At 48.3% G+C, this 23,984-nt stretch overlaps 1 protein-coding gene across 2 annotated transcripts in view; it reads left to right on the top strand.

Annotated features, from left to right (window-relative positions):
- The window catches only part of LOC104322482 (gamma-aminobutyric acid receptor subunit beta-4), a 76,508-nt gene that overhangs the window by 5,622 nt on the left and 46,902 nt on the right, over positions 1 to 23,984 (top strand). For both annotated transcript variants that reach the window (XM_069811166.1, XM_069811165.1), the window contains exon 3: positions 23,504 to 23,571. In XM_069811166.1, the coding sequence (XP_069667267.1) occupies positions 23,504 to 23,571 (68 nt within the window). The remainder of the gene's footprint in view (positions 1 to 23,503; positions 23,572 to 23,984) is intronic.

The following is a 23,984-nucleotide window of genomic DNA, read 5'->3' as shown; positions in this document are numbered from 1 at the left end:
CAGGGAGCAGAGCATGGGGGCCATTGCGTGTCTGTGCTGCTGGCTTGGCCGCTCGCAGAATGTACTGACCTTGTGAAATGCTCCCATCTGACGTCCCCTACCCTGTGCTGTTTGCTAGCCCTCATCTCCTTCTTGCCCTCTCCCTCACGTTTCTTTCTTGCCTTATGTTTTCCCTCCTTCTGTCACTGGCTCCTCTCCTCCCACTGTCACCCATTTCTGCACAGTTGGATTGTCCGTGGTGTAATGTTTCTGGGGACATTTTGCTGTGACAGAGACAGTCTGCTTTTCCCCTGTTCCAGAGGGTTGGGGTGATAGCTGGCAGGGCTGTTGGGTGGTCTGCCACGCTGTCCCCTCAGCAACTATATGGGATAAACCATTCCCTGGGGAGCTGGTGGCCTGGCTGCCTTTCAGTAGGAAATGCAAGGATCTGAAATTCCTCTCTTGTGTCCTGTGAGCAAAAAGGAGAACGGGAAGGGCCTTCTCTTTGTTGTCCTGGTGGAGATGAAATATGAAATAATCCTTGGGTACCACTGTACTCCAGGCTACAGTTGAGATCCATTTATTGGAGAGGAACAGGCAGTGGAGAACCACAGCTGACTGCACAGGGAGGGGGATTTGGAGGACTTCTGGCTTCATCCTGCTGAGCTTAGCTGTTTTCAGTCTTTTCTGGGCAATGTTATTTCCTCCTCATGAGGAGATGTGTGGGATTGGGGGATGTTCAGCCTGCAGGAGGACAGGAACCACATCGAGATGTCCTTCTCCAGATGACTGCTGGGAAGCAGATTCATGCTTGTGCTCTCGAGGGGGAGAGATGCCAGGGCCAACTCCATGGTGATACAAGGGAGGAGTTTTCTCCCAGAGGGCCTGATCCAGAGTTCCTTGAAGCTGGGGGTGGAGGAATATCCCCACTGATTTCATCAGGTTTTGAAGTCACCCCTGTGTATTCCAGTTTCCCATGACCCCATGAATGAACCTGTCTCTCCCTGAAACCTCTGGTTTCCCTGTACGTCACCCAAACATGCGCCCATCCAGTCACCACTTCTTACCCTTCAGCAGACGCTGCCTTCCCTCCCCACGCACACCGTCCCCACTGCCCTTACCACCGCGCTTCACCCCGAGGTGGAGCAGGGGCTTTCTGGCCACAGCACCAAGTGCTGCTGGACTCTGGCCTCAGGGAGGGCTGCGGGGTGGGGGAGATGCTCATCCCTCCATAGTGCTCGGAGCATCTGGGAGGTCACTTCAGCGCAGTGGGGAACCAATTTGGAGAGGCTTGCAGTGCTCTGCAAGGAAACAGGGCTTCCCCCTCTCCCTTCTGTCCTTTGAACATGGGATATGGCTGGATTTGATTTAAAGGCTCTGTCTGGTAAACATGAAATGTCCCTATTAGCTAACCAGCCCCAATCACAGGAATTGGTGCAGTCACACTTTATGAGGGGGAGAACTGCAGAGATGACATAAAAACTGCAAGAAAACCATCTTGTAAGCCACTGAGATGATTATGATACAGTAAAACAGTAGGTGATCTGGTTCCATGGAGGCACAGAGCAGAGGGGTGCAGTGGGGAGCCATGGGTCTGGAGGTCTAGCAGCCCAGGTCCACTTCACAGCCTGTGTGCTCCGATGCAAGGTCCCCAGGGCATCCAGCCGCTCCCCCCCAGGACACAGACCACCCCTTCCTTCAGCCCGGGCAAGGCAGCAAGGGGCTCGGTGCAGGCAGTTCTGCTGACCCTGCCATGTCTGTGTGGTGCACAGGCTGGGCTCAGCAAGCACTGCATCCTTCCTGACTTTAAAATGGATGGTTTGGGGCAACCGTTGCATTTTATTTGATTTTACTTTGAATTCCCAAAGCACAAACTGCATTTTCCCTCACTCAAGCGGAGAAATAGAAAGACGACGGTAACCCTCTTTCCTGCACCCATCTCAGTGTTGCCTTTCACCCTTTCTTGTCCTTCCCTTTGCTCGTGAGTGCAAAGTCCTGGCTGACAGCACCAGTGACCATGCTCGGTGTGCAGGGATGCCCTAACTCTCAGCAAGTCTGGCCCCCTCCCCCTGAGGATAAGCTTATCTGGACAAAATTGCCCCTGCAGCATTTACAGTTGAGGGAAGAGTGGGCTGAGAGGTGAGTCTGAAAGCTGAAGATCATTGGCTTTACAAGCCCAGGGAAAAGGGGTGAAGTTTCCTTGCTTCACTGCTGTCCCCAGAGCTCACCAGCTTTCTGAGATTTTGGGCCAAATCCATTGCTAGGAGAAATCCAGTGGGATCACACCAGGATGTGTCTAACCCTTTGAGGCTTCTAGTTCATCCACAGTCCTGCTGTGGAGAGGGCGATGTTCCCCCGAAGAAATTGTGTGCAGCTGGAAAAGGCACACTTTGGGCAAAGCCCCGGAACCTGTGTGTACGCAGACCTGCTATCTCTCAGGGATGCGTGGGACTGGACTGAACCCCAGTCCCAGCACCCTGAGGACTGGGCTGTTCTCCAGGACACTGCCCCACAGCCCCCCTCGTGCTTCATCTGGACATCCTGCCACCCCTTGGCTGCCTTCCAGCTGGGCAAGATGGGTGTAAGCCACCTCTGCTGGGGGAGACAATCACTCTTCACCCACTTGTGCTCTTGCCCCAGGAAGACCAGTCAGGGTGAGCTGTGAATGGCCAAGACAGCACCTCGGAGGGGTGGCAGGTCCTGCTTGGAGCTGTGTGCCCCAGAGGAATGGCATGGGGCTATCTCAGGGCCGGCCCAGCAGTGACTGAGGGGTCTGGCTGGACAGGCAGCTGCATGCAGGAGGAGTGGAGAGGACTGGAGCAAAGCAGTTACCACTCAGTTGCCTGTGAGCCAGGCTGAGCTGCTCCAGAGAGCGCCTCTACAAGGCAGAGCCCTCGGCCCTCTGCAGCTCAAGGGTGAGGGCATTGGGGGCGGGAAGGTCAGAGCAGCCGGTGCTGGGCACCCCAGATGTGCAGACAGAGAAAGGTCCTTCCCAGACAGATTCCCACGTGAGAAATGCAACCCACAAAAGTGATAAACCAGGCTGCCCTCTCTTCCCTCCCTTCTCTGCTCTTTCCCTTCTGGCTTTCCCCATATCTTACTCATACAGGAGTGTTGTTTCCTTCTTGCCATCCTCCCCTCACCTCAGTGCCTGGTGGCAATCACCCCTGCGCTGTCCCCACCCTCTTAGCCCTAAGGGCAGGGTACCACCTCTGCATCCTGGGGTGCCTCCTCCACGCACCCATGGGTGCTGCCTGCAGAGCAGGAGGGAGCTGGGGACCTTTGGATGTAGAGGCAATGGAAGAGCCTGTTCCTGTGTACCATTTGTGCGCCTTGCCATGGCTGGGCAGGTCTTGCACGTCACAACCTTTCTAAGAGAGCCAGTGCTTCCATGGCACAGCAGTCCCAGGCTGCCCTCCTCATTCCAGCACCCCCACCGTCCACGGGATGTGGTGCTTCAACGGCTCCAAATGCAACTCACGGCTCCCCAGTCCTCTTTTTTTTTTGAGAGAAAGAGAACTCCAACTAATGCCAAAAGGAGGACAGGCCTGCTGGGGATTGCAGTTCACTTTTTAATTTTGAGATGCCTCGTTAGCTCTGGGCCGAGCTGAGTGGCTGAGAAGCATCAGCCACTCGCTCTCCTCCCCTCTCCCCCACCCCCTTGGAAACCCATTAGGCTGATGAGCAGGTCGGCTCTCAGGGGTAGTGCTGTGGCAATGAGTGTGACGTGCTCACCTGGGGAGCTGGGCTGAAAGGGGGGACACAGGGGAGAAAGGGGAAAAGTTGGAGCCATATGGAGGTGATGGAAAAATCTGGGAGCAACTCCTCCAGAAAGCCGTCCCAGCTCAGTGGAGGCAGCCCAAGGGGGTCCAGCACCAGGTGAGGTGCAGTGGAGGGGCTGGCGTTGAAGGGCCTGCAGGTACATCAGTCCTTGGGGTGCAGGTGATAAACCCTTCCAGCCTGGGGACCCCTGGACATTCCCCTCTTACTTCTCACCCACAGTCCCCCAAGCCCTAGAGTAGCACACCATGTCATAGAGATCTGGGACAGTGGCCAGGTGGGACATGTAGAGACCACAAAGCCCAATTTTCATGGGCTGAGCAAGAAGATGACCTGGGACTGAAAGGGCAGGGGGTCATTGTAAAGCAGGTCTAAGGGGTTTGGCCAGGGTTGTAGTGGGGATCTGGAGCAGTCTTTGAGCAGGGATTTGCTGGGTAGGAGGAAGATCCAGCCAGGGCTCTTGGTCTGCTGAAGAGGGAGATCTCTGTTCTGGTACTGCAAGATCAGCAACGATGCAGAGCGAGGTCTTTTGGCAGGTTATGCTGGGGAGCCTGCTTGGCTGTGGGGGAGCAGGGCAGCGTATCTCACAGGGAGATCAAATCACAGGTGGGTGTCATCCAGCTGGCCCTGGCCTGGGAGAGGGACAGTATGGTGGGCAAGGTTCGGTGGGTATATTGCAAGCACAATAATTACACCACAGTAAGGCAAGCAGGATGCTCACGGTTTAGGACTGGATGAGCAGGGGATGCTGCAGATCAGGTCTAGGAAGCATTGCAGGGCCACAGGTGGAGAAGAGAGGGAGCTTTCAGAGCAACACCCTGGTTCTTGTAAGTGCTCTTAGGCACTCACTTTCAGAAGCATTAGTTCCATAGAAGAAAAAAAAAAAGAAAGAAAAAAAAGCAAACGAAGACTGTATTGCCCCACGGTAGAGAAGGCAATGAAGGAATGGCAGGAGGATCCCACCTGAGCTCAGTGACTCAGCTGCTCTCCGTTGGTGCAATATTTCCAGTCCAAAACTTTGCAAGAGTTTCAAGCAGATGGCTCTCCTTCCCAGGAATGGATGGAAAGGGGACCATTTATGGTTTCCCAGCATCATTTACAGATCTTGTTAGGGGAGGACATTCTCTGCTCCTTGCCCCCAGTCCACCTAGAACGCAGGGATCCTAGTGTTTCTCCTGGGTGGTGTGCACAGTATCTGAAAATGCCTGGTGAAAAAGGAATGACCAGGAAGCTCTCAGGATTACACAGTAAATCCTGTGTTTTCATGCCTGTGGATCCAGCAGCTTTCCCTGCCCCATTTTTAATTCAAACCTCCTTAAGGAGAATTAGGGCTTAGGTGGTCTTGGATTGAAATGAGCCTGTGTCCTGCTCCTCATCTGCTCTGCGGCAGGGACCTGGCTTCCCAGCTCTCATCACCCTTTCCCAGTCTCACCCCTCTCCTTTGACACCCAAATCCCTCCTTAGCTGCAATATCTTGGCCTCCATCCTTTCTCTCCCCTGTGCCTCCTTCCCTCAGCCCCTCTCTGCTCCACCATGCCTGCAATCTCTTGGGGACCCAGCCTGCCTCCCCGTCCTGCTCGTTCCCCAGTGTTTCTTCTTCAAAGGCCACTCCAAATTCAGTGGACCTGGGGATGAAATCCTCAGCCCTTCCCTGCGTAACAGCATCACTTGAAATCCAGAATTGTAAAAATAAATGATTGCTGATGCATAAAGTGTTGCAGTGAAGCATCATCAGTAGTTCAGGGCTCCGAAACTGGCGGGGCTGGCAGGCTGAGCGGCTGCGTTGGCTGGCACAAATGCGGCAGGAGGCCAAGGGGGGCCCGAGCCCTGGCCCACCAGCCCTGTGTGGCTGGGAAACAGCCGGTCTTAGTGGTCCTGTACTGGAAGGAATGGGAATTTGGTTTCTTATGTAGTGAAGGCTGGTGGTATTGCACATTGTTAAGGCTTCCCGAAAATGTCCCTGTTTTCCACTGCGTATAAGGTTCAGCCACAGTGGTTGTGTTTTTTTAATGCAGCTAGCTTGCTTTGGCTTTTTGAAGGGGTGGAGGGAAAATTTAAGCAAAATTATTCAGAAATTTCCGAGAACAAGCTGAGGTATGTATGTGCTGGGTTTTTTTCCTCTCCTAAAATGTTGGGGGGGTCAAACTGGCAGCACCTCCAGCAGGGCTGGCCCAGGCGTGTGTGTAGCAGGCGGGTGCCCGGGGCTGTCAGCAACCCGGCTGGCACAAATGCCGTGGTCCCACCACGGAGTGGTGGTGCTGCTGCAGGAGGACCAGGGCGTGGGGCTGGGAAGGGGGGAGCCCGGCGGGGGAACGGGCACTGGTCCTGGGCTGCCTGTCCTGGGGGCAGTAGGAGCTGCAAACCTGCCTTTCTAGGGCTTAGTCCTCAGCTCTCCAGCTCTCTTCCCTTCCACTTCTGTGGCAAAATCGTTTAAATCTCAGAGCAGCCAGATTCAATTATCCCTATGCTTCTGAGATGCCTTGAGCCAACTCTTTTGCACGCTTTGGGGCAGGGAATTGAGACTTAGCAGGAAGGCATCCCTCCCGCCAGGGCCATCTCCTTCTCTGCCTGCAGGAGAAATTGCCCAAAGCTGGACACAGGGTTAACCTGAAATGCTGCATTTCACAGAGCCTTACTGCAGCGGGAAATATCACCCTTCCTTCCCTATAACCTGGCAGGGCAGAGGAGCAGGTCTGGATTTGAAAGCAGAGGGGTGAATATGAATCAGATTGGGAAAGGACTAAATTGAGGAAGGAGAGACAGGAGCTCTCTGGAGAAGTCTGCAAACCCCAGTGTCACCCAGGACCAAAGAAAAGATGGGTATGCTGCCAGGGCTGCCAGTAGTCCCACTTTCCTTCCTGGGAAAAGGGTGTTAAGAAAAGGATGTTCTTGGTCAGTAGAACTGGCTGCAGCTGTGTAGCCCTCACTTCCTCCCCTGTTTACATGACTTCTGGCTCCAGACCATGGGTCACATCCTCTCTAGGGCTAATCCAGAAGGAAGATGACAATCTCCTGCTGTTGTGTCTTACTTCATTAACTGAAGTGGCAGGAAATGAAAGGATCCAGTCCTTCTTGGGACATATGTGGATGTTAACACATTGCCACATGATGGAATTTCTATTTTTTTCACTGCTCTTTTTATAGGAAATACATGCTGTGAAAAGGACTTTGAGGCTGTAAAGTCAGACACTCAGGACTTCAGAAAAGCCAGAATTAGGGTATCTCCCTGGATCTATATTTGGTCCCCTTGTGAGGATGCATCAGGAGGCAAGGTCCAACAGTTGTTTCCTCCTGAACACCTCTACAGAGCACACAAGAGATGCCATTTACACGTGGAGTTGATCTTTCTTGTTCCCTTCATTCAAGGGGGGGACAGGCTGGGAGCATGACAGTGGAGAGACTAGCTGAGGTAGTCACAGCAAGTGATTAGGACAGGTTGAGCCAGACTGGAGCGAGATGTGTGTCTGATGCAAAGCCTGGGACTGAGCAGGCAAAGACCATCTTGGAATCATGCTTTCTTGACTACTCTGTATTCAGACCTGCTCACAACACAGAATTAGTTGTTTTTATAACTGTTGTCAAGCACACCAGTACAGCATGAACATGTTCACACCTCTCCTCTGAGGAGTCAAAGGTATCCCCTGCTGTGGGATGCCCAGCCAAAACACCTGATTTTCCAGAATGCTTAGCAGCATTGTAGTCAGCACACTGCATGTTCAAAGCACAGCTCCTATTGATTTCAGCCACAGCTGTGAGTGCACAGCCCCAGTGCCCCAAGAGACAGACATGCAGAGTTCACGAAAACCTGTGAGGTTTAGGTGACTTGCATAGGAAGGAGCACATAGGAACCCCTGTGACACATCCAGTTCTAGAGAACAGGACCCAGCTACACAAACATCTTCTTTCCTTTCCCAGAGGTCTCCCCCTCACTAACTGCATGGCTATCAGCTTCTTCAGCAAATCAGGCAGGGACCCCACTGTCAGTGCTATCCTCTGGTATATAATCCTGCGTCATCCTCAGAGCAAATCCATCCTCTGTCAAACAAGCAAAAGGAATGAACAAAGATCCTGTGGACTGTTTAATTAAGAACTGGCTCCATAACATCCATTCAGCAGTGGGCATCTTTCCACCTAACTTTCATCGATTTTGTTTTCTCATGCATTTTTTTTGAGTGCAATAATATTTTAGAATATTAGACCAGTCCCTTCCTCCAGTGTGATAGAGCTTGTGAACTTCTTGCTCATGTTGAACATATTTGTGCATTTATCTGTGGCCCCACAAGATCCTTATTTTCCTCCTTCAGAGACAGGAAGCTCTGACACAGCAGTGGAGGGAGTTTTGGGTGGCGTGACGAAGACAGCAATGAAGATGAGTTCCCCTGAGTCTCAGCCCAGAGTCAAACTGGGCTTGGGTTTCTGAGCAATCTGTGTGCCTGCCCTAGAGCTGTGCTTGGTAGTACCAAATATTTTTTTCTGGATTTGGTATCTGGCGAAGGACATGACATCTTGTCATCATCCATTAAGCCTGTATACTTTCACAGGAACTGGAGGAGAGGTTGACTCGCACATTTGTGCCAAAGCCCATGTTGGATAATTGCATCCGGTTGCCCTCCTCCTTCCTTTCCACCCTTGGCTGGTGCAGTCTTTCCCTGCAGCTCCGCTCGGTCCCTGACACAGCCGCTTTCCAGCACTGCTGGAGCTAGTCCATGGTAGTGCACCTTGGCTAGCAGGGACAGTGCACCGTGACTAGTGAGGGGCTCTGAGATAGCTCTCTGTCCTGGTTTCAGCTGGGATAGAGTTAATTGTCTTCCTAGTAGCTGGTACAGTGCTATGTTTTGAGTTCAGTATGTGAAGAATGTTGATAACACTGATGTTTTCAGTTGTTGCTCAGTAGTGTTTAGACTATAGTCAAGGATTTTTCAGCTTCTCATGCCCAGCCAGGGCACCTGACCCAAACTGGCCAACAGTGTATTCCACACCATGTGACGTCCCATCTAGTTTAGGAACTGGGAAGGGGGGGGCGGGGAATCGCCGCTCGGGGACTGGCTGGGTGTCGGTCGGCGGGTGGTGAGCAATTGCCCTGCGCATCATTTGTACATTTCAATCCTTTTATTACTACTGTTGTCATTTTATTAGTGTTATCATTATCATTATTAGTTTCTTCTTTTCTGTTCTATTAAACCGTTCTTATCTCAACCCAGGAGTTTTACTTCTTTTCCTGATTTTCTCCCCCATCCCACTGGATGGGGGGGTAGTGAGTGAGCGGCTGCGTGGTGCTTAGTTGCTGGCTGGGGTTAAACCATGACACTCTCTAAAAGAAAGATGTCATCATCATTTTAACAAAGCATTTATTCCATTAATTTTGCCTCTTTTCTTAGTCATAGATTTTTTATGACCAAATACAATGCATTCAAGTTACTGATTAGTAGAATAATTCCAATATTTGTCTAATTAATTAACTGATTAAAAACAGATAGTTGCTTATAGCCACTCTGGAGGATGTTTGCCATTTCACCTGGACCCATCTTCCTCCTTGACTAACATCTACATAACAGTCACCATTTCTGAGATTATTCTTGCTGGTAAACTTGCCTTCGAGGGACTGCCACTGAAAGCAAAATGTAAAAAGAGTGTAAAACCCATTAGTACAAGTCCTTTTGATTACTCAAAATACATTCCCACAGCCCTAGAGCTGTTCATCAGAGCAGCTTTACATATCTGCATTGTTCATTTCCTAAGACTCCCAATATCCCAGTTAGGCAGAAAAATATTTTTAACCCACATAGCACAAAATATAAAAGGAATATGCTGTAGTTTTACTGCTACATGAAGGACAAACTGTGTGTGCATGTCACTTTTCTCACCTATGTCTGGTTCAAAGAAAAAAAGTTGAAGGCTACTAAAGTGTCAGGCTGAACTGATGTTAGATGGTTCTTCAGCAGTAGTGACAGTATTTGGTGCAGAAGTCCATAAGATCCATTCTTGCAGATAGCCCTTGGTGGGGTTTGTTAAGTGTATATTTAGATCTTGGTATTTCACATGAAATATCATGCACTTGTTAAAACATGACTAGAAACATGGACAAGACAAAGATGCACTTAATGATGGCATAAAGCCCATTAAAGGAATTCACATCACATATGTGAGAAGGAGAAGTGTTGGACAGTGGAGACCTATAGCATGAACAGATTGGTCAAATAAACAGGAATCCTGGAGATCCAGTGATTGATCCTGTTCCCATTAAATGGAAAGAAACAGAGCTCTTCTCAGTCAGCCCTTCCTCCCAGGCTGTAGATGTGCCACTGTTTCCTTTGAGCAGGGTATGAATTTCAGGTTGGTTTGGGGAACACTGAGCATGCAGTTCCTATAGGCTATTCTTCTGGTTTCGGCATTTATCCTTGGTTTTGTGTCAGACCTAAAAACTCTTTTTCTTCTCTGAACTTTTTCACCTCCCCTTCCTGTATCTCCTGCTCTTTGCAGTCCTGCAGGAACATTGCTTTTAAGTAATTGTGCACTTATAGATGTCTGTGCTTGTGACAGGGGTGAGCCTCAGCCAAACCTACCATGGCTTGAATTTCCTTCCCCAGACCTCAAGACCTCTTAGTTCAAGTCTGGGATGGCTCCGAGTACAGTTATAGTTGGAGAAGAGCCTCTGTAAAAATTACATCTTGTTGTTCCATATTTATTCTCCCTCAGTGGTTTCCATGTCAAACTTGCTCAGTTTACCAGTCAAAACAAGATATTCCTACCTGCCAGCTCTGCCAGCTCAGCCTGGGCTCTGGAAATCAAGCTGTGCTCTCTCTGCTCTGGACATCATCACCAGCAAAAAAGGATTCTCAAATCAGGGCTGAGCTGGATGTGATTTTGATTGTGCATGAATATAATTTGTTCTCAGGTAGTATTAGGGGCTCTATGTGACAGAGAGCAGCAAGGCTCCTGTGCTGTGCAAGCATTGACTAACAAATCTTCCCCACTAGCTGTGGGATGATGGGCCACCGCTAGATCCATTTTACATCTAGGGCACACCAAGAGAGGGCAGCTTGTTGGGGATGACACAGAAAACCCATGGCAGCGCAAGGGATAGCACTGGGAAGTTCTGCTTCCTGCTATTGCTCTTTATTCATGAGAACAGACCTGAGCACCTTCAGTGCTCTGGTCTGCTGCTTGACCACAAAACTGTGACCTTACCTTCAACTGTGGTGGCCTGTGAAATCCCCAGAGGGAACAGACAGGTGGTCCCACTTCTTGCTGCAGAGAAATGGAAGTGGCATAGCCATAGGAAAGGCTCTCACATGCAGTGGGTATTAATTTTGTTGACAAATAGTTCCCCTTCTGGTGGATGGAGCAGGAGGGCATTCCTCACTCTCCTTTTCAGAAACACTGAAATTGTGAAAATGTTATCATTGGCTAAATATTTCAAAAAATTATACATGGCAGATAATATATTCACTGTGTATGATCATGTCATATAGTAGAGAAAGTGGGAAGGGTGTCCTGGCTATTGCACTAGTTCCAACCTTCACTTTTCTTGTGCTTCTGTAATGAATCTCACCACGGGCTGTCAGCAAGAAGGGACATCAGACTGTCAGCCAGTGCGAGACCCTGCTCTCTGTGCCCACAGGGTTATTTCAGCCACTAAAAGCCATGGTAGGTTTTTTTCTACTATGCAGACCAACCCCTACCAAGAGCAATGACCCAGAAGTAATATGCCTTACTTGGTTCCTGTGACAGTTTATCACACTGTGCTTGCATTTGGGACCAAGACTCATCAGTCAGCTGAGGTATGAGAACACCAAACTGCGTCTTCCTCTTCTACAGGTTGTAACAGCAGCTGTGCCACAGAACCAGGATGGGTTGTCTGATCAGGAGATCTTTCCAAACACATCTCAGCTGCCAGGGGTGTTCTTCTTGCTCTTCTCTTACACATTGGCCACAGCAAGACAATCCCCCTGCAGGCTTCTTTCTTTAAGGAGCTTTGAGTTAGTGAGACCACAGCAGATGACTCCTCCAGGTTGGGAGAAACTTGTGCCATGGGGAAGGCCAGGTTTGGGGGCTGCACCGGGCAGTTCACCAGGGAATGCATAAAGAAGAGTGCTGCCCATTGCAGGTATCAAAGCTCTGGGTGTAACATCAGAGGCTGTCACACCAGGAGAGGAGGCCACCCAGGTTATGGTTGGGAGCTTACAGGTGGGACATTGTCACCTGAAAAGGAAACCTCCTTCAGCTGGGGCAGTCTGCTGGAAAGCAAAGGCTTGCTGGCCTCTGGGGAAGGGTCTCAGCTTGGTAGGAAATTTTTGGAAGTGAGGGAGAGGGTAGGCTATGAGCTGAATTTTTCTTCTTATCCTCCTTTCATAGCAAAAATAGAATATTCATCACAAGTTTCCCTACATGTTTTTCTTCCCTATTGCGCACTAGCTCCTTGCTAGTATTTGAAGCTAGAGAAAAAAAATTGATGAGTACTCAAGTTAATAATGCGTGATTATTATGTTGATGAATTGCTGGAGATGAATATATATGTAAAAGCTCTGCAAGATTCGCTCATCCATGCATCCTGAGTGAAAGCAATTATTTTGGTGAACAAATGGCAGTTAGTTCTGTCTCTTAATAAGAGGTGCTGGGGTAAAAGGTAATCTGGTAACTTTTGTCCTGCTGAATTTCCAGGACACTTTTGCAAATCAATCATTACTGAAATGATGGAAACACCAGCACAGGGGTCAATCTTTCAAAAGTGACCAACTTACAAACTTGAATACTTCTTCCTACAAAACTCTTGCAATTCTCAGTCATCACTGAAGTTTGTAAGATTTTCTCTGTCTTGAGACTGGGGAGAAAATGCAGAACAACCTGAACAAGGCATATCTCTTGGAAACTGTGAGATGAAAACATATAATCCTATGTATAACATTTGGAAAGGGGGAGGCTTGTTTGTGTGCGCGCTTTACTTTTCATGATTTCTAACTCAGACTCATGATTTTAATGTGAATGTCATGATATTTTCAGGCCTGACTCACTCCTTTTTTTCAATACTTGCACTGTAAATTGTCCTGTCACTGAGCATAAGCCTTGGGCACCATGTGACCCCAAAACTCTGCCTCTGAGCTGAGCCGAAGGGACACGTGCCCTTCATAGGGTAAGGAAAGGACTGGGTGTGTAGTATGGGGAGGTAGTGGTTGGAAGCATCTGAAGTCAGCATTAACAAAAGCCCTAATAGCAGGCTCTATCAGGAAGGATAAGGCGGGCACTGGGAAAGGGCTATATCTCCACAACAGACTTGACAGAAGTAACAAGAAATGAGAGACCTTATCTCCCTTGGAGACCCCAGCCATTGACTTTGCACTGCCAGGGGAAGAAGAACCATGTCCAGCACCATCAGAAAAATCATCTCATGGAGGTATGGCAAGAGGGCCCACAGAAGGGCTGTCCCCTGTTGCTCCTGGATGTCCCAGCCCTGATTTCAATATCTGTGCAAGTTTGGCATGTCCTGACCTGGCCATCTTGTTTCTTTTCTTTTTTCCCCACATGCTGCGCATGTCCAACTGGATTCAATCCAGGAGTTAGATGCTGTGGTATCCTTTAAAGGCAAGAATCTGTAAACAGTGATGAGGAGGTGTGACTAACTCATTAAAAATTGAAAACGGGGAAAAGAAGGAAAACACCTTCTTGTTGTCACTTTGATAAAAATGACAAGTCCAGATATTTTGTTTTTGTTACAAATAATTCCAGGACAGAGTAATGGATTTGATATGAACGGAGAAGTTTGTGTTAACCCATTGAAATTAATTTGGTTCGGCTCATTTTCAGCTAAGGGGATTAGATGGCTCAGGATTTGGTAATGTGTGAGAGTGTTTTCCCAGACAGGTCACATACTCAAGTACAGGCCAAGCCTGCATTTGTTTGGGGGGTGATATTTCCAGTGCACGTAAGAGAGGCTCCTCCATGTAGCAAGCATTTATTGGTAATGTTCCAGAAAAGCCCAGCACTGAAAAGGTGGGTCAGGACCTTTGTGCCCTGAGAATGAGAAGATGAGAAGACAGACTGATGGGCAACATGGGAGAAATTTCCACAGCTGCCAGCTGGTATGCGGGAAAAATTGCTAAATGGCCTCACCTGTGTGCCACCCTGGCAGCCCCACCTGAGGGGGGTGGAGGGTCCTGTGGAGGGAGGGAGCTGGGTAGTTGGATCCTGTGTCAGTGCCCAGTCAAGCACTGGATGGGATGTGCCACACAGACCACCAGCCCTGTCGCTGGGAGCTGTTTGGCTGTGGGTAGGAGGATGGTGCTGTGGTTTTCCCAGGTAGTTTGCTGTACTCCTACCTCCTGGGCTGTTGTAAGAGTGCCATGGTGCTGTGGGGGTCCCAGCACTAGGAATTCAGCCCTAATCCTGCTTAAAAATCTATATGTATTTGTGGACCTTGTAGCACCAGAGCTTGTGCAGGAATCCAGCATTTTGGGTTGTAAAAAGCGTTTTCCAGGCTGTGAGGGAGCCCTGGAGGTGGGTCTGTTCTGAGACTAACCTGGTGAGCTGGAGATGAGGCAGGAGGGAGTAGCTGCCTGCGCTGAGGCTCGTGGAGTGTGCTCTGGTGGAAAGCTGTAGGTATGTGATAAAATACCCCGCTCACTTTTGCACATTTACCTAGGGGTTTCAATATACTTAGTGTCTGTGTGCAACCCTTTCTGAAGACCTGCCCACTTAAAAAGCAGGGTAACAGGTGGTGGGCTGGGCAATGAGGAGCAGCAGGGTACCAAAGGCTTCTAAGCCTGCCCGAGCTGGGGGAGCGGTGGCTCTAGGAGTGCAGACAAGTGCCCAGGCTGGCTGTGAGGAGATGGAGCAAACGTGAGCCTGAGGGCCTGAGTAAAAGCAAAAGGGCTGGACTACTCCCGAGTCCCCCACAGCTTCCCAGGCAGGCGGGCAGAACTGTGTCCCATGGCTGCACTGGCAGGACCCACAAGGGAGATGCACTTGCCTGCCAGGATCCTGACAGAGGTAGGAGGGAAGTCTTCTCAGGTGGAGAAATGTGGGGGCGGCTGATCAGTGTGGGTCTGATGCTTCACATTGCTGCTGAGGAAGAAATGCCTGGCTTGTGCTGATCTGCTGTCAGTCTACAATACATGCTTGCTTGGGAAGCCCTGTTGCCCTCCTGCTACTACTCTTGGTGGAGAGTAAGAGCTGAAGGGATCTGGGATGCTCAGTGTCTCTGCTTTTCCCAGTGTTAGCTTAGCATAACCACAGGAAAATTCAATGTTTCGTAGTGCCCGGCTCTGCAGAGAAGCATGTAAAAGCAAAACACAAAGTGTGTACCCTGCAGACCTCAAAGCCATGGAGCAGGTCTGTGTGGGTGCCCTGGAGGACACGGGGAGGAATGTCCCTGGAAGGGGAGGGCAGGTGACTAATCCTTGCTCTAGCAGCACAGTGCACAAGGAGGTCAGGGCATTGCCTTCATCATCTCCTGATGGTCAGATATGGATCTGCCTTCTGCAGCCACCCTGCTCTGACAAAGAAACTGATGGCTGTGGCAGCCCTGCAGAGTAAACTGGCTGTGATCTGAGCTGGGCGTTGCCTGCTTCAAGGGATGGATGGTGGTTGGGAATTGGTGCTCTTGGTAAAGTTACTCTTAAAGAGTTGATTGCTTGGGATCCACTGGTGGTGCCAGGTTGATAATGATCAGTTCTAGTAAGGTGATGCAGTTGTGTATGTCTGTAATGAGAGCAAATATGCAGTTTAACAAACCCAGGAACTTATTTTGCTCTCACTTTGGTGTGACTTTACCAAGTCTGCATCACCCAGGCAAGAGATATGCATACAGAAGGCTTTGGAAGACTATCTTCATCACTGAGGATGAAAAAGCTTTAAAAATCTGTCTCCTGAATATTGACCTAGGCTTCTCCCAAGAACAGATGGTATTCTGAGTAGTCAGTGATTTTTGTTAATGCTGAAAGCCCTGTGTGTGTGTACAGGTGCTTTCCTGAACTGAGTCCACCAGTAGTACAGATGCTGTAAGGGTTGGCGTCTACTCTCTTGTTCCATTTTTAGGCCTGTACATTTGAGACCTTGTTTTTATTCAGCTTGGGTAGCTGTCTACCAACATCTTTTAAAATCAACCTTGATTTAGCTTCCTCTGTAATCCTTCAATACCTCTGGGACAACCTTTACACTGTTTTTGCAGCCAGTTGATTGTTCTCTCTCACTTCCAAATTTCCATGGGATATTTGCCATATCCCACTCTAATACCTACTAATCCATTAAAAATACCCATGAGATAGATTAGGTAATCCACTGTGCCTCAAAGATTGTGCTCCTTAGCTCTCTGCTTTCCCTAGAATAGTCACAGAATGAGCGCTACATCTGCATTGGGAAAGCATTGTTCCTCCAAAAGGATCCCTCAGCACTGGCTCACAAGCAGGCACAGCTTGCTTGAGAAAATTCTCTGTATCTATTCAGATCCACAGGGACAGCTTCATTTGACAACATGCTGGAAATGTGGCTGCCATTATCAAGGTTAACCTGTGTGTTTGCAAAGGGCATTACAGGATAGCAGTACTTGAGTGGTCAGTTCTGCCTGCTCTGCAAGTGCTGTGTCTCTTGGCTCCTTGCTGAAGAATTGGCCTCGTTGCCTGCTTAGATGAAAGCCTGTCTCTTGCTGAAGCCCTTGATCTGTTCAGTGTTTGGATATTCCAAAGGTCTGCTCAAGAGCTATGCTATGGTTGTACCCTCCCTTAGATGTTCCATCAAACATGTGCTGTCCTTGATGTCACCATCTTGGCAAGAGCTTGCTCCAACTTTTGAGTTCTCTTGGAAAGTCCCTAGTATTCCCCATTCTTAAATGAACAGTAAAAACTCAGTCATCTGACTGGATGAGGTGAAAAGCCAGACTACCAGGAGAGCAGAATGGTACAGGCTGGAAATTGTCATTAGCCTCCTCGCATAGGGTGATGCTGTGTCTGGTCTGATGTGGATGGATGGAAAGCATAGTAAGGTAAGGCATGATCTTGTTCTATGTGCAGGCTCAGCGGCTTAAAAAGCACCAAGCAATTCCTAAAGAAGTATGGCAGAATGCAGGAAACCTGTCAGGCGGAAGAAACTGTTTTCTGCCACAGCTACTTGGAGACTAGCTGCAATCTCCATGAGAATTAGTGATGGTAGATACCTCTCCTGCCCCTGCAGAACAATGAACCCATGGGGAAATAGCAGGCACTGGCAGCCCCAGATATTCTGGAGACCAGGGTCCTGTATTTCAGCTCCAGAATACCATGCTTTCTTTATGTGGAGGAGATTCCTCAGCAGTAGCAAGTCATTCATACTCACTGTTCCCCCCCCAGACAAGAAGGCAATGTCATATTTGCTGACTTGCCATGAGACCATCTCTCTTTCTGGTAATGTATAACAGTGGCCAAAAGCAATGTCATGGTATGCTTTGCTCTTTTAAATCCAATGGATGTCCTAGAGAGACCTGCTAAGAGTAGGGGGAGAGCTTTGATATCAGCCTCTGAATGTGTTTGATGGTCCTGGCTGTTGTGCTGAGCCCTGCAAGCTTAGTGTGCAGCATTGGCTGTGGGTGGGGGAAAGGTCATGGAGATAAGAGTAAAAACCAAGTGGAAGAAAGGTTGGAGAGTGTTTAATGGGTATTTAAACCTAGATTTTCTTGGAAAAGTTTGAGTAGGTTCTTAGGAGACACTGCTGCACTTGGTGCTTCTAGATGTCACTGTAAATCAGAGATGCTGGATGAAAGTGATTCCCAAAACGTTTCTGCTTTCATGATACTTTTGTCGCTCCTCAAGCAATGTTAACACTTACTGAATTTGTGCTTGATGCTGTACCTAAGATAAAAAAAAAGGAAAGGAACAGGAAAATTAGTCTTGGGAAAATTCTTTGTGATTTGGCTTGTGTAGTCTGCTGGGATGGCACCTTTTAGACATTCTCCTATTAACTGCTGTAGCAGAGCCTCAGTCTTTAGATCTGTGAGCACAGCTATTATGCAGATAGCATTTTGTGAACTCTTACCATCCTCCTGTATGGTGAAAACCCAGGAGCATTTCCATTCTCCCTGTTCTGGGGTGTTGATATAGACTCCTCCACAGTGAATCTGAGTGTCCTGACTACTCACAGGCTGGCCTCTGAGTTACCTTTTGGGTGGGTTTAAAAAAAACTATGGCCCAGGACTAATTAGTCCATCAGCTGAAAATTATTCAAGGGTATCTGTTTTGGGAGGGACAGAGTGGGATTTCTTAAGAGATCATATGGTTGCATCCAGGCGGCAGCTCCTCAGCTAGTAACAAGCTTCATGCTGAATGTGCTGCCTTCTGCACATCTGATTACCTGGGAGCTCTTGCCTCCTAACTAACCATGGCTGTCAGCCCTTGTATAGCTAACTCATCGCTGCACGTAGCAGTGACGTGGGTCATGGTTTTAAGCAGTAAACTTACAGCCAGGGTGCCCTGCGGTTCAGTGCTGTGAACAAAGCAGAAGCAGTGGCTTGGGCAAACTATTTTCTACAGAAAGAGCAACTAGATACTGAACAGTTCTCCCTTGTCCAGGGAAGTGGGGTTAAGACTGAAGGAAAAAGCCCTGGGAGTGAAATTACAGTCTGTGCTGGTCATTTGGCTTTGGCAAAGTCTGACAATATCCTAAATGCTGATCCTGTTTGGTGTGGGGGTCACTGAAAATGCAAGTGAGACACTGCAGTCCTGTAGCTACATATATCAGCAAACCTTGCCCTCCATGCCTGCCTGTATCACCCTGCATTTGCAGAAACAGTTCTGCCAGCCAGTGCAGGGCAACCTTGTCTGGGACTTGCTGTTTCTGGGCTCTAGTGCCACTGCTGTCTCCTGGCTTCTGGACAGCTGGGGATGAGGAGCAGGGTTTTGCATGTATGGAGTCTTATACCTGTGGGTATTTACCATTGCAGGGTAAGGCACAGACCTGTTCTGTATGTAGGTTTAGTGGCTGAAGCCTCTAATTTTCTCTGGTTGGCTTTGTTTACTCAGCAGAAGACCTTAAAGCAGCTTTCCTGCTGCTGCAGGGATCTTGGAGGCTGGTGATGCCACAGGCAGGGTGCAAGCAGGGAATGCTGGGGCTCATGCACAAAGCTGTCTTGAATAATCTTACCTCTTGTTCAAAAGAGACAGTGCTGTACTCCCTCTTCCTGCATGCGTGATGCACTCTAATGGCAAGAGCTAGGCTGCCTCTTTAACATCTCTAACCTCCTACGCAAAGTGAGCAGCTTCCAGGGTGGGTGCAGTGGGTTTGGAGAGGCTTCTGTGGTTTTATGAGAATGCTGTACACAGGAGGTTGCTTTTCTTTTCTCTGTACTGGTGACATGTCATCTTTGTTTCAGTGGCTGGTTTCTGGATACCGTGCTTTAAAGTAGAGATGTAGACAAATTGGCAAAAGGCCAGAGAAGAGCAGCACTAATTGTCAGAGCTTTAGAAAACATGACCTCTAAGGAGAGGTTGAAGAAATCAGGTGCACTTAATCTAGGCAAGCCAGTATGGTAGAGGAGGGAGAGGGTTGTCATGATTTCTCAGTACATAAAAGCTGTTGTTACGGAAGGATGACTGATATATTCTTTCACTATCATTGGGAGGAAATGATGAGACAAAACTACATTTACACTGCAGAGATGGTTTAGTTTGGGTGTTTAGGAAAAACCTTCAGTGCAGTGAAATGCAGGAAGAGATTATCCAGGGCAGCTGTGGAATTTCTGACACTGGTGGTTTAAAGAAACTCTGGTCTGCTTCCATAAAAGATATGGGCTGTGCAACCTCCCAAGATCCCTGTTAGTATCTTTGCTCCTGTAGTTTAGGCTAAAGGGTAGGTTTGAGGCTGATGCCAGTCCCTTAGCAACTGCAAGCCTTGGCTCTGCCAGCATTGCCGAGTTCGTGTGGTCAGAAATGCATGAACCAGACTCCTCGAGCATTGGCTGTAGTTTGTAAAAATGGTATGGCTTCAGTGGATGATAAAGTAAGTTCTGTTTACCTGCCTGCTGATTTTGAGTCTTTTTAGCTGTGTCTGTATTGCAATTGGAGATCTGATGGCAGAGAAACCCAGGCTTGCTTTAGTCTAACTTTCTTGGGTAGGAGTGAAGAGAGGGCAGCTTGGACCTTAGTACAGAGCAGCTGCCCAAGTAAGCATCCACTGACTGGAGAGCTATTACACTGAATTTTGTGCTATTGTCTTACTGCTTTCTGCAGCTGAGGTACCAGGCTGAGATCTGGAAGAGATGTCCTGATCCAGGCTGCTGTCACCTCTGGCTGTAGTGTAGGCAGACACAGGCTTGAAAACACAACCTTTCCTCTGCAGTTGTGCCATAGGAATTATTTCTGTAGCAACATGACTCTACATTCTGGGGCTTTTAAGCATTATAAAATAAAATGTGAAAGTAATAACTGGTTGCTGGGAAAATATTGCAGATTAGCACAACTTGTTCTCTACCTTGACTGTTTTTATATTTGGCAAGTATCACTAGCAGAAAAAGGACAGGTTTTATTATAACTCTTTTGTCTGCTTCCCTTCCAACTTTCCAAGTACGTTTTTCACAGGCGTCAAACTACTTTCAGGACAAAATGTTGGTGATTTCTCCAGTGGTGGTGAGAAACGAGGATGTGTGAGGGTGCTGTTCACTGGTGAAAGTGGCAGAATTTCTCACACTCCCTCACTTGTGATCTTGCTTACAAATCTTTTCTAGGTGTAATCTTTTTCTTTAAGGGGAGAAGGTTTAGTTTTTGCACCCATTGGCAAGGCACAAATAAAAGCATGGACCTTTAATATCAGGTTTGCTTTGTTTGCCTCGTCTCAGATCCACAAATGCAGAGTTCTGCCTTTTTGGACAAATTTACAGATGACGTTATCCCATATTTTGAATACCCTACTTTTGTATCCTTCTTGCCTGAAGCTATTAACATTGGCAGAATTGATGTCCTTTGTTTATTTTGTGTACTACTTACAGCCTGAATGTTGGACACCAGCCGATCTAGTTTTTCTTTGGGCTGCAGTAAGAGGTAGGGCATGCTTTTTCTGTTGGCTCTGTACATGCTCTTGCGTTCCTGCCCTGAGGAGACTGCGAGACAGTCTTCAGAACAGGGATGGAGAAGGTGAAATGGCTTCCCTGTGATCAAGCTAGGAGCAGGTCCAGTAAAGGCAGGACTTTGCATACCTTCATCTTTGGAGTGCTTGTATGACGATCACACGCTTCTGCCTGTGGGTTGATGGGCACAGCCCCCAGGGATTGCAAGAGGGCAGTGGAGCCTCCCACGTGCTGTGATAGATGGGGTGTGGAGGCCTTGGCAGTGCCCAGAGCGGCCAGAGGAACATTGCTGACTGCGCACGGGAGCTGGGTGCAGCTGAGCCCAGGCTGACGGGGAGTAGCGTGGCTGATCTCTACTCCAGCATCCGGAGGATCTGGGAGTCGGGAGGTCTGGATCTTATCCACGGCTCTGACACTGAGTCACTGCATGACCTCAGGCACTCAGATACCATGGTGATGAACACAGCACAAATGTCTAGACAGATAGATTAGATTGGATAGACTTTGTATTTGACAAATATTTGTATATCACCACTTTCGGTGCTCTCCTGCTATAACCATCCAACCTGATGGTTTCAGTGGGTCTCCTACACAGGGGCAAGGGGGAAGAACCACTTTTTGCACTGAGGAAGGAGGGGAGGCATAACCACAGTGACACAAGTACCGGTGGTGACAGACTGGAAGCAAAGCAGGCAATAGGGCAGCCCTTGGAGGAAACAACACTGCATGGCAGAAAGGCTCAGGAGTCAGGAGCTGGCTTCTCCCCAGCTCTGCTGCAGCCCTGTGCGTGGCCCTGTCTTTCCTCCTGTAACCAATTAATCAGTAAGATCCTCAAGGCAGCGGTGACTTCCTCCTCCTGCTACGGCTTCTATCACAAGGCCCTGATTTCAGAAAAAAAGACAAACTATCAAAGTGAGATTCCTTAAAAGCTTTCCTGTGCCACTGTCAGCCTCTGGTGCAAGGGAGGATGCAGGAGAATCAGCTCTCCCTGGAGTGACTCTTGGTTATTTTCCCACCTGGTTCCCGTATGAAAGATGAACATAGTAGTACAGCAAAGATGTGGCTAGGAGCATGGCCGTGTAGGGATTTTCAGAGGCTCTGTAAGGTCTCCTGAGCACCCCAACAGCAAACCAGGAGTGCTGGAGAAAAGCACTGCCTCTTTAAGGAGATTTGCATAGCAAGGCCTAATTACAGTTGTTGATTCTGATGTTTTCAGTGTTGTTCATATTCCATTAAAGGATAATGCTGCTTAATTTGCAACAGAGGGTCTCGGTTAACAGTATATCCAATCACAAGGCAGCCCTAATGACACTACTTCCCTACTTCTGGTAACACATAATTAAAAAATCACTTCATTTCCAGTTGTGTGGTTCTCCCCTCTCCCCCAATCTCCTAATTACTTTCTAAGCCGTTTCATGATTATCTGTAAATATTTCAGCACTTAGATCTACTAACGAGTCCATGGAAGAGTTAATACCTTGAGTGGCATAACTGCTTGCCATTCCCTTTCTAGGACTGCATCGCAAGGAATAATTTTCCACCTTGCATGTGCAAGATGAGGGGCTTTGCTTGCTGTGGGATTGGGTTTGTGCTCTGGCTTTGGGGCTGTGGGGATGATAGGAGAGGGGTAGGACCCAGAAACACCGTCTCAAGCTACGGGAGGTATTTTGCTGGTTTTGGTAGTGGATGTGTATCTCTGCAAATTGTTTTATGTGGCTTAAATCCCACTGAAAGGGCTGTTGCCTGGCTCTGGGAGCTGCTAGACAGACAGGCTTAGGTAGAACTGGGTGTGAGTCTGCATCTAGCTGGGATGCCCGTACTTCTGGAAGAATCAGCTGAAATGGCTGGTTTCTGCCCTGACTCTACAGGTTTGTGGGAAGTGGTAATACAGCTCTTGCTGCACTTGGGCAAGAGAGGGCAATAGGTCTGGCTGTGACTGCCCTTGTGTGGTGTTTCTTCACAAGTTCATCTTGCATGCCACAGTTGGTGGCACTTACTACAACATGAGAGTAGCTTGGTCACCAAGTAAGGGAGTAAGGGAATATCTGAATTGCCCAGCAAATCTGTGCACAGATGTCTACCACAGCTCTGCGGTTGCAGGCAAGAGGATGTGGGGTGACATGTGCCCTGATGCCCCTGGTAAAATGGGGAATCTGTTCTCTAATCCAAGTGTTGTTCTCGTCTGAAAAGCCACTATACAAATGCTGCTTTCTCACGTCATAGATCTGGTTCCTGTACTTGTATGGTATCTTGGGTATTAAAATTCACTTGGGATTTTCAGACTGAGCACTCAGAGCTGACGGAGTGATATAGGAGTGAGCTGGAGTATCTTCCTGCCCATGCGTTGCATGGGCTTGATTGCTATGTTCTTTGTATGGTCAATCAGTAACACCTTATGCAAGCCCACTGGGAGCCTACTGATGGTCTCTGAAGGCGTTATTTGGAATAACCAGAGATAATTGTATAACTAGGGGGTAATTAACTTCCAGGAATTAAAGAATCAAGCTTAGTCTGCACTACTCCTAGGGGTGAGTCTGTAAGGCTGGGAATTAGAGAAATCTACTCTTGTCTAATCATTTGAGCACATGTGACTTGGAAATCCTTGATACTTGGGGAATGTGGCTCTGCTTCAAATCATATCCATGCATTTCTAGGCAATTCTTTAATAGCAGATAAAGGAGAAGGGCTTGAATATTGTCCTAACGCAGTCCATTTGTGTTTCAGGTAACCCTGTCACAGTGGGAATGAGCATCCATATCTCCAGCATTGACCAGATCTCTGAAGTCAACATGGTAAGTTTGGAAAGAAAAATTAAAAAAAGCCTTATAAGTTGTTCTTCCATTTTCTGCGTGAGATGTGCTTCCAAGGCAATGGCTTCTTGGAGCTACCTGAGATCTCAGGGTGCACTTCTGACAAGTAGGGTAGTCACACCCCTGCTTCCTTCACCTCCTACTACAGATCTTCCCTGCAGCTGGGAAGCTGTTGCAGGAAGAGTGACATTTGTCTGTTACTGAAGAAGTATTTTTTTCTTCTGCTTTGGACAGAATGTTGAGGGGTGATAGGAACTCTGATTTAAGACAGAATTCTTCCTCACTAAAGAATAAGGAATTCAAGGATCATTTCTCCACATGTAGTGTGATGAAAAATAACTTCCAACACATAACTGGGCTGTAGGAAATGAGGGTTTTTTTCCAAACTTATTTCT

This window comes from Haliaeetus albicilla, chromosome 23 (genome assembly GCF_947461875.1).
Source record: "Haliaeetus albicilla chromosome 23, bHalAlb1.1, whole genome shotgun sequence".
Lineage (NCBI taxonomy): Eukaryota > Metazoa > Chordata > Aves > Accipitriformes > Accipitridae > Haliaeetus > Haliaeetus albicilla.
This window is presented reverse-complemented; position numbering and strand designations above follow the sequence as displayed.